At 37.7% G+C, this 18,912-nt stretch overlaps 1 protein-coding gene across 15 annotated transcripts in view; it reads right to left on the bottom strand.

The window, feature by feature from the left end:
- HYDIN (HYDIN axonemal central pair apparatus protein) overlaps positions 1-18,912 on the bottom strand; it is a 443,605-nt gene that overhangs the window by 266,840 nt on the left and 157,853 nt on the right. For all 15 annotated transcript variants that reach the window (XR_006196932.1, XM_042917620.1, XM_042917622.1 and 12 more), the window contains 2 exons: positions 10,015-10,216; positions 3,698-3,881 (listed from right to left, as the gene is read on the bottom strand). Coding sequence is in view for 14 of the 15 variants with exons in the window: in XM_042917620.1 (XP_042773554.1) it covers positions 3,698-3,881; positions 10,015-10,216 (386 nt within the window). In the remaining variant the exon portion in view is untranslated. The remainder of the gene's footprint in view (positions 1-3,697; positions 3,882-10,014; positions 10,217-18,912) is intronic.

The following is an 18,912-nucleotide window of genomic DNA, read 5'->3' as shown; positions in this document are numbered from 1 at the left end:
TTGGCAAAGCCAGGCATTAAACCCAGCACTCCTGATCTGCTAATTTCCATCAAGGACATCATACTTGTCTCAGCCACTCTACTTAAGATCTGAGGAGACACATGATTCCTCACCATGTCCCAATCTCAACAACCAATAAAAAGCACTTTAATGTCTTTCTTTTGAACATCCCTCACACCTGCCATTTCCTTTGCTTTCTGACCATCAGCAGGCCAATCATCTAGGTCAACATGACCTTCACACATCACCCTGAACTTGCCTGCAGAGATGTTCAGTCTCCCTGGTACTTCCTGCACTAGGACATTTCCCCTGCCTGACCTACACCACCCTCCAATTTGAACCATATGTGGCTACCATGATAACATTTCTAAAACACTAGGTACACATCATACTTCTGCTCCAAACCCCACAATGAATCTCAGATATGCTCAGCACACTGTGTGGGAGAAGAGGTCTGTACTTATGGGAAAATACCACTTGCACTCTACCCCTTGGAGAATTATTTTCTCTTGAACTAGTATCTCTCAAACATATATGACCAAAGAACTTCCTTTTTGCAAGGAACACACATTACCACCCCTCAAATCCAGTGATGGCAGAAACACACTGTGGGAAGCAATAGCCTGTAGGCTACAGTTCAACAGGTTGGCCAGGCAGCCCAGACTTCCTTTATTCTCCTTCCCATCCTTCCAATGGCTGCCTGCTCTGGCAAAACTGCTCCATTCATCATTATTTAATACTTTATTTTCACAATTTATCCAACTGGAAATATTCTACTTCTTCCTTTCCACTTACTTAAATCTTATGCTTCTTCCAAAATTCAGTTCAGGTCTCATCTCTTCAATAAATCATTTCCCAACTCTCTCATCCCAAACTCCTGTAGCATGTATTTACTTGTATCAAAAAACCAAAGTCTCAACAGCAGAAAACACGCATAGCTCTCAGATGGGTCAAGAAGCTAATTAAATGGCAAATTTTTCCCTAACAAATACCTTTAAATTAATCTACAAGGTAAGATTATATTACATTTCCAAGAAATGGATTTCTACAAAGCAGTCAGGATCTAGAAGGAGGGGGAAAAAGAATATTTAACATCAATAAAATATTCACTATTACTGACAATGAATTCTGCTTTTTTAACCAGAATAACTTTAGGAATACACTAGGAAAGTCTCATGCCTTCATTTTCATTTTGCAAAAAATTTCAAGAACCAGCTAATTAATGCTATCATGAGAAGAAAAGTGAATAGTGTACAGAAAGAACAAAATCATTACAGATGCCATAAACACCACTAAGTGAATATTATTCTCTTCCCGTTTCTAGTAATTTTTTTCACATGATATAAACAAAACTAGTCTCATTTATTTAAAAGGTAACATTTCTGCATATCATTATTTAAAAATTTTTTTTCTTAATGGTGAAAAGATGCCTTGTGATAATAATGCCCAATTCAGTTCCTATTTAAAGTTAAAAGCAATCATTAAATGTCATATTTTAACACACATATATCTCCACAATCTCCCTAAGAAGCTTCAGGTTATAGAAGAGCATGTGAAGAGAGGGAAATCTGAGGTATCCCTACTCTTTCTACTTTCTGAATTGAAAATGTACAAAACTCACCTGTGGACCTCCCACCTCCTCCTGACCACCAATGTTTGCCATCCCAGAGTCATTCATTCCCAAAAAGCTATGACAACAGGAGAACAGTCATCAGCCTGGATCTCCAGTATAAGCTGGGAAGAATCTTGAACTGTCTGTACTCTGGACCTTACTGGTATGTCTAAGATTACCATGACTGATTGCTCTTCCCTGCCTCTGCTCAGCTCAGCTCAGCCCATGCTTACTTGAACTTATAATGCCTTCCTGATCTCTTTAATATCTTCAGGCTTGACCTATCATCATAGAGACCAGTCCTGTTCTTCTAAGACTTTATGTTCATCTTGTTTTACCCTTTTGCTGGTCTAGCACATCATATCTGAAGATCCCTTTGCTCAGATGAGCCCAGTCTTCTGAGGTGAGAGAAGGTTTAGCCTCAAGCCATATCACCAACCTTATCATCCCACATGAACTCTTCACTTTAAGCAAACTAATCCATTCATGGAGACTTGAATTATCCAAGCTATACACATCCCTCATTTTGTTTTTCAAAAGTCCTGTCCTGTAAGACCCCGTTCAAGGCTCTGCTCCCATGAAACCTTCTCTAATTTGGCTTCAACCTCTGAACTAGTGTACTGACTGTCTTCATCAGAGATTCATGCAGCAGGTCCTGCAAAACAACAGTCCCAAAGCATGTCTCCAAGGAGAAGACTCTCTCTTGGAGAGTTACAGTGCAAATTATCATATTAAAGACTTAGAGGGGCGCCTGGGTGGCTCAGTCGGCTAAGCATCCGACTTCAGTTCAGGTCGATCTCGCGGTCATGAGTTCGAGCCCCGCATCGGGCTCTGGGCTGATGGCTCAGAGCCTGGAGCCTGCTTTCGATTCTGTGTCTCCCTCTCTCTCTGCCCCTCCTCTGTTCATGCTCTATCTCTCTCTGTCTCAAAAATAAATAAACGTTAAAAAAAAAAAGACTTAGAAATCTTACAGCAAAGAAATCTTCCAAACAATATTGAATGCCCTGTTACTGAAACTTATTTAGCTGTGGAATCCCTTTTCTATCTTCTATCCTTTAATAATAATTTGGAAGCACAGATATAAGGAAAACAGGTCTCCACAAGTCAGTGGCATTTCCCATAAGTGATTTTGTATTCTAATGTGTCCATGTGCCCATGTCTTCTTTCCAGCTGGTTGGAGTAGTAATAATCCAGCAGCTCCAATTAGCTTTGGGCTTTCTCAATGTCTATTGCTGTCTTTATCCTCACATCACTCTGCTTGCTAAGTGTAAAGTCATGCACAGTGCCTAGTACATAGTGAATACAGAAGATTCGAGCTACTTTCATTTTGAAGCAGTAGAGAATGTGGTTAGGAGTTGGGTCTGTGGAAAATGACCCCGTTCTAAGTCTGGCCGAGCCCTCACCAGTGAGATGGAGGACTATGTCTGTTTTGTTCATTCATGCCTTATACACACACACAGTGCCTAGGACAGAACATACAGTTAGTTAAGTATTTATCGAGTGAATTAAGGACAAAGCAGTTCTCAACCCAAATGATTTTGCCTACCAGGAAGACATTTGACAATGGCCGGAGACAGTTTGGGCTGTCACAATTAGCATCTGGTGGGTGAATGTCAGGGATGCTATGAAACATCCTACAATGTACAGGACAAAGAACTATCTAGCCCCAAATGTTGAGAAACCCAGAGTTATGCTGATCAGGGATAAATTTCTAAATACAAACACTATTTGGCTTTGAGCAAGTTGTCAAATTTTTCTAAGTCTTAATTTCCTCATCTGTAGAATGCAGAACTGATTATAAGATTGTAGTAAGATAATATATATACAAAAGAGATAAACTGAGTAACACATACGAGATGTTTAACACAGTGATTGGTGCATAGAAAGTATGACCTATAAATGTGACCCGTGAGCATTCTTACTGTCAGCCTTTATTCATTGTCTCATAATGACATGAAGCTTTCAACTGAAATCTTCATGGTCTCAGAACTCACTATATCAATTCTAGAGTGAGTATTTTATCAAAATAAACTCTGTACCCCCATTTATGTCTCCTGTACAGTCAGATTTTATTTATGTGCTCACCAGTGGCTCAACAGTGAAAATGTTACTCAAGAAGAGCATGCTGTCTTCCTGAACCAGCTTCCTCTGATTCTCAAAGGTGTGGGACAAAATGGAAAGACGTTCTCGGAGTGAAGGATCAATAACACACTCTTCAAGAAACTCATCAGTCTCATTCTTTTCCTCTTTGCTCAGATCATCACAGACCCTAAAAAAATAGAGGAAACATGAGATTCATTTTGATACTCCCATGAAGAACATTGTAAAGGCCTCCCCTCCAGTCCATCCTGCTGGAAATGGTCTTGCCCATCACCCTGAGGTAGTCCCTCCTTGCCCTAAGTCTGTAACATACCAGCTGGGTGACTTTGGACTTTAACCTCTTAAGAGCATCAGTTTGCTCATCGGTTAGTCACTTCATTTGACAAGCCCTCCCAGGTTTCCTGTTCCACTCATGCCCATTTACTTACTCCTGAGTCCTTATGTATATTTAGACAAATATTTTCTTTCAGGTAATTATGTTTCTCAGGCTTCTTTTTTTTTTTAAGTTTATTTATTTATTTTGAGAGAGACAGAGCACAAGAGTGGGAGAGGCAGAGAGAGGGAGAGACAGAATCCCAAGCAGGCCTTGCACCATTAGCACAGAGCCCGATGCAGGGCTTGAACTCACAAACTGTGAGATCATGACCTCAGCCAAGATCAAAAGTCCGACGCTTAACCAACTGCACCACTCATGCACCCCTCCCAGGCTGTTTTTTAAATATTTAACATTTACCCTACCTCTTACACTTGAAAAACAATTTTGTTTCTTTTTAAACTTGCTTAGATTTTTTTTTTAAGTTTAATTATTTATTTTGACAGAGACAGAAACAGCGTGAGTGGGGGAGAGGAAAAGAGAGAATCCCAAGTAGACTCCATGATGCCAGTGCAGAGCCTGACACGGGGCTTGAACTAACAAAACCATGAAGTCATGACCTGAGCCACCCAGGAGCCCCCGCTTAGCTCTAATTCTTTCTCAGCTGTTAGTCCCCTAGAGAAAAGAATCTGGAACCAGCAAGGACCAGTCTTGGTTACTGATGCTACTACCATTTACTAGCTCTATGACTTTGGGTGTTATTGAAGCCTCAGTGCCTTCACCTAAAAAACAGAAATAATAGGAGCTCCTCCATCATAAAGATGTGTTGACGATTCAACATGAATAAGGACCTGGTGCAGTTCCTAGGACACAGCAGGTACTCAATAAATACAAGTTTTCTCCCTGGGTCAAGCATAGGCAATTACCAAGCTGTAAAGCTTTTAAAATGCTCAAACCACACCTAAAGTGAGCTCCTCTTTTCTCTCCTTCTAGCTCTTAACATCCATTGTGGTAAGTCAGAAAAGCAGCCTTTCCCAACCCTCTCCTCACTACCCTCACCAGAGCTGTGCTCACAGTACTCCTAGTATCTGTTACTTCACCTGCACTTAGAAGACTGAATTCTATCTCCTCCCAGGATGTATGACTATTTTCCAGCATTTTACTGGTATTATCAATGGTGAGAGACAACTTATTTAGTTAAGTGAGTGCTCAGTAAGAACCCTGAGTCACCAAATCCCTGTCCCAGCCCCAACTATTTTCTAAATGACTTCATGCAAACCGTTATGTTTAGCAATGTCAAATAGCTCTTTTTTATAATTTTAGCATTCAGGGTCCTTTGGTCACAGAACATAAAGAAGTCAAAGAAATGGGTTCAATGTGTTCTGGTCCCGAGGAAGAAAGCATCAGAGGATGCACGGGCTTCCTTTTCATTGCTAGCTTGAAAGCAGCGTCCAAGGTAACCAGAGCAGCAGACCTTGTACACTGCTGAGACAAATTAAAGAGACCTCAGTCCACAGAGAGAAGGGAAACCACTTACTCCTGTGAGTGGAATTTTGATACCTACCTTTAGGATACACCCTGAAGAAACAATCATGGATAAAAACAACGACATAGCCAGAAAGATGTTCATCAAAGTGCTAGCCACACTACCAACAGATGTGGGTAAATTTGATGTGAGAGACTGAAGGACTGGTTAAAAAAATAATGGGAATCATAAACATTACATTTCTTTAGGTTATTGGGTTATTGGGAGTGCAGTGTGGGGATGAAATGTCTTGTATGGATCGAGGATGAAAATTCTGCATGAACTGATGAGAATGATTACCTTAAACCTTACAACAGAAAACAAAACAGAACAAAACAAAAATTCCCAAAAGCTCTTCTCCCACACTGTTGGCATTCATGAATCACTAACAACCACATAATGCGAAGGGGGTCATGATATACTGTATGTCTCCCTCTGTGTCCTCTGATTAGAGAACTGGAGCCATGGCTGAGAGTCTAAGAAGGGAACATGCAACACCTTGAGCTGGGTTGACTCCAACAAGTGATTCTCTATACCTCAGTCTATTGTCTGGCCATCTTGTCCTGCTGGTATTCATGGTCTCCTACATTCAGAGGGGGTTCTGTTTTACAGTGAGGAAACCTCTTATCAGAGAGCTAGCCACCTTCAGGCATCAAGTACAGTCCAGCCTATAGACTATAGTGAATGGGGAAGAAATGTGTCTCAGGTACAGCTGCATTGAACCAGTAATGTTCCCTCATGTTGAGGTGCTACAGACCCTGCTCCTTTGCAGCACCCTCAAAAGATAGTAACTGGGTGCTGAGGAGATTAAAAACTAAGAGCCTTGGGCTTCAAGAGAGAAATACTCCCATATCCACACACTTGGCATGGAAAATATGAAGCCATCCAACTTCAAATGTACGGTGTGACCCTGGACACCAGGCAACTCTGTGATGACTATTATAAACTGAAGACTAGAGATCTCCCTTCCTGTTTACCAAGTACCATTCAAGTCTTCAGATTCTTGTACAACCCTACAGAAGAGAAGGGCCCCTCAAATACAAGTAAGATTAAATTTATTACTCGCCGCAGGGCAGGTTCAAAGTCCAATTAAAACTGATCTATCTAGAGAAACACATCACTTCCTACACCTGAATGGTGTGGAAAAAAATCCATGCTGACAACTTTGTGGGGGTTCCATCGAGGATTCTTGAAGTTCTTGTATAGAACAAATCTAGAATTATAGCCAAATGCTATTAAAACAATGGCCATGACCATCATGGAGAAATGGGGAGCAAAAATCCTCAAAAGCCCATGCCAAGTCTCTGAATAGAATAAACTGTGATTATAATGAGTATAAAAGAATCTTGTAGGATGTTTTATAATCTCTCAGGACAAGGAGGAGGAGGCAAGGAGAGAGGAATGAATCCTCCATTTCTGAAGAGATTAATTTCTCTGCAAGTCCCAGAAAAAACATCAACAAACATGAAGACCCAAAGGAAAACTTCTTAAAGTTCCACATATCTGATTCTGAAGGTTAAAAAAAAAAAGAAAAACGAAACAAATCCCAGAACTTCTTCCTAGGGGGAGTGACATCTTCATTGTCAGAGTCTAGAGCCTAGGATTAGCCCAAGGTCCTCAAATATGGACACGTGTCACGAGGTTTTGGTAGGTAAAGAGGAAGTCATCCCTCTTAGAATGGAAATAATAAACAGCCAGAAAGGAATAGGGTTTCCTACTCCTGATTAAGGCTGAAATTCAAGATCTCCAAGTCTTGACTCAGGCCACATCACTAAGATGCTGGAGGACAGAAACCGCAATGGCTAGAATGGTCTTGAGGGTATCCATTAAAGCAATTAGCATTCTCAACCTAACAGTGAGCAACTTTCAGCCCCTGTAAGATGAATGCCTTAGGACCAGCTTTAAGCCATATTATAACTAGAGAGCAGCGGGCAGATTCTTGAGTCTCACCTAGAAATCTACACTGACGTATTAAATCTTAGGTCCTTGGGGAGCTACAAAAGGAAACTGTAGTCTCTCAAAGTATATGCATGAGCCCATTTAGAATAGATCCTCTCTGTTCCAAGTTGAGGACCAAACTAATGGTGTTTGCCCTGCTTTTCAAGAGGATGATCATTCCATGGCTAGTTATGTCCAGAACAAAAATTGATAACTAACAACATGAACTTTGATTTTTAAAAATACATTAAAAAATGAAAGTTGTGGCAGATTTGGGGATATATCAAGGCACAAGACAGGCATAAAACAGAAAAGACACTCTGGTCAAATAAGCAATTGGGCATAAATGGCTTTGTATCCTCTCTATTTTACCTCTTGCCCTAGCCATCTGGCCCTAGGAGAGGGGGAGGGAGAAGGTAAGGAGCAGCATACTCAATAAACTCTTCACTTAGATCAACCAATCCAGTTTGGAGAAACATGAGTTGGGCTGCCATGACTCCCAAAGTGAAAATGGAAGTATTCTTATTTAGGCATTTGAAACCACTTTTCAAGTTCATTATTTAATGGAGGGGCATAGTCTTAGATGATGAAAGGAGGCTTCCAATCATGGTTATGGAAATACTATTCCATATTATTCCTTTGTTACAAAAAAAATACTATAGGAAATAATAGACCAAGAGAGATAATAAAAGAAAGACAACACAAGAGAAAAGGAAAAATAAGCCTCAGAATAATATGAAAGAAATAGGGGCATGAGTATCAGGGGAGGTAAAGTAGAGGGGAAAAAAGAAAGAAATGTCCATCCATGTATAGTTGAAATTATATTCTCTATCCCTGGCATCTCTGATAATAACTGGTTTGAATTTTTTTTCTTAAGTTCAACTATTTAAATTAACTTCCTTAAACACTTTTTGGACATTGGCATGGCATCAGTCATGTCTTATACATATAGTCAAACACACATAGTTGAAGCTGAAGCTGGCTTTCCTTCTGATAGTGTGCACCCATCCTCCCAAAAAGATTATGCCCACAGGACAAGCAGGATATTGAAACACGGTTTACTGGCATCTCTGTGTTTGTACCTGCTCTCCTATTTTATCTTTAAACATGCTTGGACCATTCTCATTGTTGGTACACTCGTGAACGAAGGAATCAGGACAAATGAAGCAGTGGATGAGCAATTTTCTCTTGCCTTTTGAACTACTGGCATTTCTATGGTATGAGGCAAACTGAAGTTTTTAAGCAGGAAAGCCTTTTCTTTTCTCACTTTTTAAAGATGGCACAGTGGTAATCCAGTGATTAAAGCTCATTGTCTGAATGATAAAGCTTCTGGTCCACTGTGTCCTGCCATTGTCACAGATCCTTCTGATTCAATTAGGGACAGCACACTGGGGGATTTCTGCCTGGTTTCCATGGACCCAAGACTTTTACTTTTATCACATACTAACTTGGTTTTAAACAAAGCTTTGAAGCTTCCCAGGGCTAATCTTTAATGAAAATGGAGAGGCAAATAAAAAAGGCTGAAATAAATTCCAATGAAAGCAGCAAAAGTGCTAATTCAGGGAGGGTGGAAGGAGATAAAAATGAAATTGGACTTTAAAAGAGGCAAGGACAGACTTGGTAAAAAGAAATACTCAAAATTGAACAGTGATGAGATTAGTTAAAAGAGTTTGGTTTTCCATTTCATTAATTTTCTCCACTGCCTGAAGTATCATTTTAAAAAGTAGAAGATTAAAGATACCAACAAGGAATCATTATTAAATTATATGGTTAGCAGGGATCGAGCAATGCTACTAAAACTGAAAATATAAAAGTCATTATATCTAAGCCTTTCTTTTTCCTAACTCTTTGTTTTCTGGAAATATTTTTTCACCGAAAAAAAATTTCACATTGATCCCAATCCAAAAGAGGTTATTTTTAGAAACTATGAAATCTGACCAATCTGATTAGAGATTGAGACAAAATACAGACCTGTAGGTTAGTTTTGAAAGAACAGTGAAAAAATGATATATTCGGTCTTCATTTTTCTTTTAAAGTTTGTTTATTTATTTTGAGAGAGACAAAGACAGTGCAGAGAGAGGGAGAAAGAATTCCAAGAAGGCTCCACGCTGTGAGCACAGAGCCCAACTGTCTGGGATCAAATCCACATAACTGTGAGATCCTGACCTGAGCCATAGCCAAGAGTTGGATGCTTAACCTACTGAGATACCCAGGTGCCCCTGATATATTTGGTCTTTAAAATCCAGGAGTTTAGCTACTAATAAATTAAAGCCAGGTTAAGATGAACTGAGGATGGGCAATACTGTGTTCCACATAGCTCTTTAAATGAAATTCTTTAAGTGAAATTCAAGTTTTTAAATTCTTTTCTTTAAATGAAAAAAGGAGCATCATACACTGGAACCAAGCTATAAAAAGCTGACCTTGTTTGAGGTGGTTAAAAACTTACCACAAAAGTCACTGATTTTTCATAATAACTGAGCTTTGAGGTCCCCCAAATTATAGCATATAGGTGTTTTTCTTACAAACCTATACTTTTCTCTGTCTTCCTCTTCCTGGGTAGCAAATATCTTCCACTGGAAATGGGCAATGATGTTACTGCGGTTGTGAATAGTTACAGTTCGCTGACTGGCCAGAGATATGTAGGTTTTCTCAATGATCAAGGAATTCCTGTCCAGCCTTATATTCATGTCTATGGCAGCTCCATAAAGAGATAGAAATATTTTTTCACCTAGAAATTAACAAAGTATAAACACACTTTGAGATTTATTCTAGAATGATGCTACTAGGCAATTTTTTCCCCAAGATAAAGTGATAGGACAAGCACTAGACATTTTATTCTTTTTTCTCCTCCATCAATCCAGAAACCAGACATGATCAGAAAACTTAAATATTATGTACTGTGTAGTTATAGAGAATCAGACTATCTTATTTGGTCACTGTAAAAACCACATAAAATATGAATTTCTATGGTGGGTATGACAAGACCTTTTCTTCTTTGTAACATTTCTAAATTCTACAGCCTGACCACGAGGGTACTTGAGTTTTAGAATTATAACCACATGCCTCATTTTTATTCAAAACATGAATTGGAAATCTGATTCCTTTTTTAAATAAGAAATTGCTTTTTTTTAAGTTTATTTATTTATTTCAAGAGAGAGAAAGAGATTGGGAGGGGCAGAGAGAGAGGGAAGGAGAGAGAGAAGGCCAAGCTGGCTCCACACTGTCAGCACAGAGTCCGATGTGGGGCTTGAACTCATGAACGATGAGATTATGACCTAAGCTGAAAACAAGAGTCCAGTGCTTAACTGAATCAGCTACCTAGGGCCACCTGGCCACCCAGAACCCTTCTTTTTTTTTTTTAATGTTTATTTATTTTTGAGAGAGAGGGAAAGCACAAGTTGGAGAGTGGCAGAGAGGGACACAGAGGATCCAAAGCAGGCTCTGCACTGAGAACACAGGGCCCAAAGGAGAGCTCGAACTCTTAACCATGAGATCATGGCCTGAGCTGAAGTCAGAGGCTCAACTGACTGAGCCACCCAGGCTCCCCAGAATTCTGATTCTTTTTTTTTTTTTAATGTTTATGGCTGAGAGAGAGAGAGAACAAGTACAAGCAGGGAAGGGGCAGAGAGAGAGGGAGACACAGAATGTGAAGCCGACTCCAGGCTTCAAGCTATCAGCACAGAGCTCAATGTGAGGCTCAAACTCATGAGCCACAAGATCATGACCTGAGCCAAAGTCAGATGTTTAACCAACTGAGCCACCCAGGTGCCCATGATTCTTAAAGTAACTATACCAAGTAATATCTGGGAAGAGCTGAACATCATGCAAGGATCTAAGTCCAATCAAAGGAGATCAGAAAAAAAGAATAACTAACTACATTAGTAAAAAGCTGACTACTTGAAAGGAACCACTTCTTTAAACAGCAGCAATGAAAAGAAAACAAAAATGAAACACACACACACACACACACACACACACACACACACACACACATTCTATCTGGATTACATAATTACATAGTAGTTACATAGAAAGAAAACAAAATAGGGACACTGGGGGGCTCAGTTGGTTAAACATCTGACTTCAGCTCAGGTCATGATCTCACAGTTTGTGAGTTCAAGACCCACATCAGGATCACTTTTGTCAGCACAGAGCTGCTTCAGATCCCCTGTCCCCCTCTCTCTCTGCCCCTTCCCTCATGCACTCTCTCTCTCTCAAAAATGAATGAATGAATGAATGAATGAATGAAAGAAGGAAAGAAAGAATTCTTGTCAACTTTTAAACTTTCTGATTAGCTAAATTTAACAATCTGGTAGGTGGAAAAACTCGTTGTTTTAATTTGCATAGTCTTAATTATGGGTGATGTTGAACATCTTTTCATCTATTAATTCGATATGTGTGTGTGTGTGTGTGTGTGTGTGTGTGTGTGTGTGTGTGTGCGTGTGTGTAGTTTTTTTCTGTGAGAAGCCTATTTTAGCCTTGGTGGTTTTCCTTTTGAGAAGTTTACCTTTTGGTTATCAATTTGCGAGATCTTTTTGATATTAAGAAAATAGTTTTTGGGACGCCTCCGTGGCTCAGTTGGTTAAGCGTCCAACTTTGGCTCATGTCATGATCTCACAGTTCGTGGGTTTGAGCCCTGTGTTGGGCTCTGTGCTGACAGCTCAGAGCCTAGAGCCTCCTTTGGATTCTGTGCTTCCCTCTCTCTCTGCTCCTCCCCTGCTCACACTCTGTCTCTCTCTCAAAAATAAACATTAAAAAAAATTAGCTTTTTGTCATACATGTTGCACTTTTTTCCTCTTTTAGACATTTGAATTTCTTTATGACTTTTTCCTAAGTCTTTTTTTCTGAGTCTTTATGTAGTCTAATTTAATTCTTTAAATAAATGGCTTTTCCGACCTGGGCCAGTTCACCCCTCCTTAGGCAACCTGGTGGTCCCCCGCTCCCAGGAGGTCGCCATATTGATGCCGAACTTAGTGCGGACACCCGATCGGGGTAGCGAGCTACAGCCCAGAACTCCTGGGCTCAAGCGATCCTCCTGCCTCAGCCTCCCGAGTAGCTGGGACTACCGGCGCGTGCCACCGCGCCCTCTTTTCCTTATGACTTTTACAAATAAGTTTATTTATTTTGCAATTACATTCTTATTTCAACTTCCACCTTCCCTTTAAAAAAATTTTTTTTAACATTTATTTATTTTTGAGACAGAGAGAGACAGAGCATGAACGGGGGAGGGTCAGAGAGAGAGGGAGACACAGAATGTGAAGCAGGCTCCAGGCTCTGAGCTGTCAGCACAGAGCCGGACGAGGGGCTTGAACTCACAGACCATGAGATCTGACCTGAGCCAAAGTTGGAAGCTTAACTGACTGAGCCACCCAGGCGCCCCATCCCCCTTCCCTTTAAAAGTAGCTCCTTTGAGGAGGGCACCTTTTGGGATGAGCACTGGGTGTTGTATGGAAACCAATTTGACAATAAATTTGATATAAAAAAAAAAGTAGCTCCTTTCTTAAAGAAACAAAGGAGGCCATAAACAAGTCTGGCTCATTGTACTATTTAAAATGAGACATATGTGATTTTTTTTCCCCCAGCAATGATACTAAACTACCAGGCCAAAATTTTAGGAAAAATAGGACCAAAAAGATCAATGAGCATGCATGGAAGAACATATATGAACACATATAGAGAAAGTTAACAGAGTTAAATATTACACTGGAATTGTCTGTATCTTGCAGGGAACTTCAGTCCTTGGATGTGGCAATCATGGACTGGTTTCACCCTCAGAAGCCTAGCATAAGCAACTCATTTCTCTTTAGAGGAAAGTACCTGTATATCCAAAAGGTACAGAGATTTCAAAATTTTCAACATTTTTTAAGTACACAGCCCAATATAACCAGGACAAAACTCCATTTATTTGAATGAGCAGATATAAGAAAAACAGAAACAGATTAACAAAGAATTATATACTAGAATCATCACATAGACTGAAAACCAACTACACTTAAAGAAACAAAAGATGAACTTGAAGCTATACCAAAGGAGTGGGAAATCAAACAAAGATCTAGAAAATGTGAAAAAGATCTTATGTGGATCCTGAGAAACTTAACAGAAGCCCATGGGGGAGGGGAAGGGAAAAAAAAAAAAGAGGTTAGAGTGGGAGAGAGCCAAAGCATAAGAGACTCTTAAAAACAGAACAAACTGAGGGTTGATGGGGGGTGGGAGGGAGGGGAGGGTGGGTGATGGGTATTGAGGAGGGCACCTTTTGGGATGAGCACTGGGTGTGGTATGGAAACCAATTTGACAATAAATTTCATATATTGAAAAAAAAACTCCATTTATTTGAATGAGCAGATATAAGAAAAACAGAAACAGATTAACAAAGAATTATATACTAGAATCATCACATAGACTGAAAACCAACTACACTTAAAGAAACAAAAGATACTAAGAACAAACTGAGGGTTGATGGGGGGTGGGAGGGAAGGGAGGGTTGGTGATGGGCATTGAAGAGGGCATCTTTTGGGATGAGCACTGGGTGTTGTATGGGAACTAATTTGACAATAAATTTCATATAATAAAATAAATAAATAAATAAATAAATAAATAATAAAGAAACAAAAGATGAACTTGTAGTTATACAAAAGGAGTGGGAAATCAAACAAAGATCTAGAAAATGTGAAAAAGATCTTATGTGGATCCTGAGAAACTTAACAGAAACCCATGGGAGAGGGGAAGGAAAAAAAAAAAAAGAGGTTAGAGTGGGAGAGAGCCAAAGCATAAGAGACTCTTAAAAACAGAACAAACTGAGGGTTGATGGGGGGTGGGAGGGAGGGGAGGGTGGGTGATGGGTATTAAGGAGGGCACCTTTTGGGATGAGCACTGGGTGTTGTATGGAAACCAATTTGACAATAAATTTCATATATTGAAAAAAAAATCCAAAAAAAAAAAAGAAGGTACAGAAAAAAAAAGAAAATGTGAAAAACAGTCATACTCTAGGCTCTTATAGAAATAAAATAAAATAAAATCACCTAAAATTTTAAATCTCTAAAAATAAGATTAATAAGATAATTTTAATAATTTTATGAAAAATTAGTTAAATGGAATGTGGTTCCGAAAATACAAAAGGCAATGAAGAAGTAAAAATATATGAAAAATGAACAATGAATGAGTAAAAGACTAGGTAGATGGAGTGAAAATGTATAAAAGTGTTTAATTGGAAACTTGGAGAAGAAATATATAATAAAGCAAAGACAGTATTTCAAGAGATGATGGTTATGAGTTTTCTAGGATTGATTAAATGTATCACTTTACAATTCAAAAAGCCCAACAAATGTCAGGTAGAATAAATTAAGAGAAATTAATACATGAATATATTGTAGTAAAAGAAAACTAAAGAAAACCAAAGACAAAGAGAAAATCCTAAAAACAGCCAGAGGAAAAGATAGATATATCTTCAAAAGAGACAGATTATCTTCAAAAGGATGCACGGTTAGAAATACAGCTAACTTTTCAACTGAAACAATGGAAACAAAAAAACAAACAAAAATGGAATGGCTTCTTCAATGTGATGAAGTAAAAAACAATGCCAACCAAAAAGTTATAGTTTTTCATTCTTTTTTTTGTCTATAAATATCTTTGTTTTGTCTTTATTTTTAAGGATTTTGTCAAAAAGTAAAGGATTATAAATTAGCATCATTTTTCTTTCAGCACTTGAATAATACCATGTTACTATCTTCTGGCTTCATAATTTCAGCTGAAAAGTTTGTCATCAGTATTATTAGTATGCCCTTTAAGGTAATGTGTCTTTTTTTCTTCTGACTCCTTTTATGACATCCTCTTTGCTTTAGTTTTCAGTAGTGTTTGTACTAACAAGTGGTTGCTTAGCTTTGTGAACCATGAATTAATGTCATTCAGCATTTTGGGAAAATTCTCAGCCATTATCTCTTAAAATATTTTTTTACCCCACTCTCTCCTCTATTTCTAAAACTCCAATTATATGCATGTTGACCTTTTGACTGTGTCCTGCATGGCTTTTGCTTTCTGCTCTATTTTTTTTCCCATTCTTTTTTGTTTCTCTCTGTGCTTCAGTTTAGATATTTTCAGGTATACTAGCGCTGTCTTCTGCTATGTACATTCTACTATTAAGCTAATACAATTAGTTTTTCATTTCCAACATTGTATTTTCAGTATAACATTGGTATTAAAATAGGCCAACACATAAACTGAATATCAATGTAAAATCCTAAAGAAAAAATTAAAAATCATAATTCATCAACACATTAAAAGATACTTCACAACCAAGTGGAGTTTATTCCAGGAATGAAAAGATGGCTCACTATTAGGAAATCTATTAATTCAGAATAGATCTAAGGAGAAAAATTATATAATGTTCTCCATTGATGCTGAAAAAGAATTTGACAAAATTCAAACCATATTTTTTATTTTAAAAATTCAATAATATAGGAACTGAGAGAATTAAAACATAGTATAAAGTCTAATTAAAATGGCATTAAGAAACAGATCAATGGAATAGAATTAAAAGTTAAAATAGGCCCAAATACATGTTGGAGTGTATTATATTACAAAGTCAGCATCTCAAATCATTGGTGTAACAATAAACTTTTTGTAAAAAAAAAAAAAAAGTGCTTTTGGGACAACTTGGTAACCATAGGAAGAAAACATACCCTACGTCTAACAAAAGAATAGATGTCAAATGAATAAAATATTTAAGTGTTCAACATGAAACCATAAAAGTAGAACAATACACAGTATTTGTAACTTTACAGGGGGAAGTTTTCTAACCATGTCTCAAATTCTAGATTCCTCTAAAACATATTAAGAAATTTTATTACATAAAAATGAAAAAAGAAATTTTTCATGGTGCAAAAATTTTAAGTAAAAACAAAAGAAAAAAAGTGGTTAAAATATTTGTACCACTGGGAATGCAAGCTGGTGCAGCCACTCTGGAAAGCAATATGGAGGTTCCGTAAAAAACTAAAAATAGAACTATCCTATGACCCAGCAATTGCACTACTAGGCATTTATCCACGGGATACAGGTGTGCTGTTTCGAAGGGACACATGCACCCCCATGTTTATAGCAGCACTATCAACAATAGCCAAAGTATGGAAAGAGCCCAAATGTCCATCGATGGATGAATGGATAAAGATGTGGTGTGTATATATATATATATATATATATATATATATATATATATGTATATATACATATATATATATAATGGAGTGTTACTCGGCAATCAAAAAGAATGAAATCCTGCCATTTGCAACTACGTGGATGGAACTGGAGGGTATTATGCTAAGTGAAATTAGTCAGAGAAAGACAGATATCATATGACTTCACTCATATGAGGACTTTAAGAGACAAAACAGATGAACATAAGGGAAGGGAAACAAAATTAATATAAAAACAGGGAGGGGGACAAAACAGAAGAGACTCATAAATGTAGAGAACAAACAGAGGGTTACTGGAGGGGGTGTGTAAGGGGGGATGGGCTAAATGGGTAAGGGGCGCTAAGGAATCTACTCCTGAAATCATTGTTGCACTATATGCTAATTTGGAAGTAAATTTTAAAAAGTAAAAAATAAAATTAAAAAAGGTGATATGGAAAGATCTCCAGGGTATATGATTAAGTGAAAAAAAGTAAGGTTTAGAACAATTCATAGTGTGCTGTTTTTATGTAAGGAGGGAAATTAAGAATATGCATTCATGTTTGCATCTATTTGCATAAAAACACTGGAATAAAATTAGAGCTGTGTGGGATGAATGAGGTAAAGTAGAAATGACACCTTTCAATATAAACTTTTGATTTTTGAACACATGAATACATTACTCATCCAAAACTTTAATGTAAGGAAGCATTATAGGGCTTTCAGGAAACATGTAAAGCTGTCAGATAGCAATAGTAATGAGAGAAATATACACTAAAATACTATTTTGTAACAATTAGATTAACAAAATTCAAACAGTTTGAAATGCTGCTTGGTACTCTATTGGCAGTGGTGTGGAAAAAACAAGAATTTCCATATAATGCTGATGAAAATACAAATTGGTACAACCACCTGACTAACCAACTTAGTTTCCAATAAAGCTCAAGACATACTTGCTGTATAACTCTGCAATTACACTTCCTAAAGACAATCTCATCCAGCTGCACAAGACATATACAGAAATACTCACTGTGGCACTGTTTGTAATAGCAAAAAACTGGGAAGAACATATTAATATTCAGTAGGAGAATAGGTAGATTATAGCATGTTCATGGTGTTAAAATGAATCACAGCTATTTGTATCTATGTGTTTAGATATTTAAAACATAAGGTTGAATGAAAAAGTCAAGTTGAGAAATGGTATATACAGTATGATATCACTTATGTGAAGTTTAAAACTACTCAAGACAATAGATACATTGTTTATGGATAAATACGTAAAAATAGCATTAAAATGTACCCAATACAGTTCCTCTGAGGACTAAGCCATGGGAATTAGATCAGGAAAGAATAATGAGAGAACTTCAAATCTATTATCAGTTTAGTTTTCCATAAAATATCTGAAAGAAATGTGTATAGCAAAATGTTGAGATGTGTTAAATATAATGGCTGTTGGTTATGTTATTTCTGTGCTTCTGTAGTTATTTGAAGTTATTTCATTGCTTAAAATCTAATCAAGGGAAAAGATCCAAGGGCTTACTTATTTCATATAAATCTAGGGTCAGAGGGACTAATGTCATCAATTTGAGTTGCTCACTGCAAAACTGTTTTCCAGAAATATAGCAAGAGCCATTATACTCTTTTTGAAAACCATCTAATATTGATTTTTTTTTCAATCTATCTTCCCCAAATCATCAGATCCACAAAGTAAAGGAAGCAGTAACTCCTGTCTTATTTCTACAACCTTAGAAAGTGTTCCCAATCCCAAGCTACTGAGAAAACAGATAGGATGAAAGGAATATTATGCCTGTGAGAATGGATAAGGTTGCTGTTGCCAGCATTGGAATTTTTGTGTCTCCTTGGAAGGCCTGTTCCCACTTTGCTTCCTTTTTAGTTTCTGGGGTTGAACGTTGTAATCATTGTAGATGAGGTTAACCACGGTCATTTATTATGTCCTAGTAAAAATATGTTTTGTGGAAGTCTCATTACATCTTGCCATTACATTTTGCTACTATCAAACAAACAAAAAAGAACAAAAAAAAAAAAGAACAAAATTAATTTTACAAAAAAAAATATGAAGCCAGCTATATACACAATACATTTCATACTGTGGTTTCAGTACTTTCAGACAACAGAGGGTAATAAATAAAATGTATGAGTGGAGCCATAAATTCTCTAGCAACTAGCAGGTTGATGGAAAGGGTGTTTCTCATCTCTTCATCACAGCAGGGTCAAATTCACCATGCAAGTGAATTGCTAAATC

This window comes from Panthera leo, chromosome E2 (assembly GCF_018350215.1).
Source record: "Panthera leo isolate Ple1 chromosome E2, P.leo_Ple1_pat1.1, whole genome shotgun sequence".
NCBI classification, from domain to species: domain Eukaryota; kingdom Metazoa; phylum Chordata; class Mammalia; order Carnivora; family Felidae; genus Panthera; species Panthera leo.
Note: the sequence above shows the minus strand (reverse complement) of the source record. Positions and strands in the feature narration are given on the sequence as shown.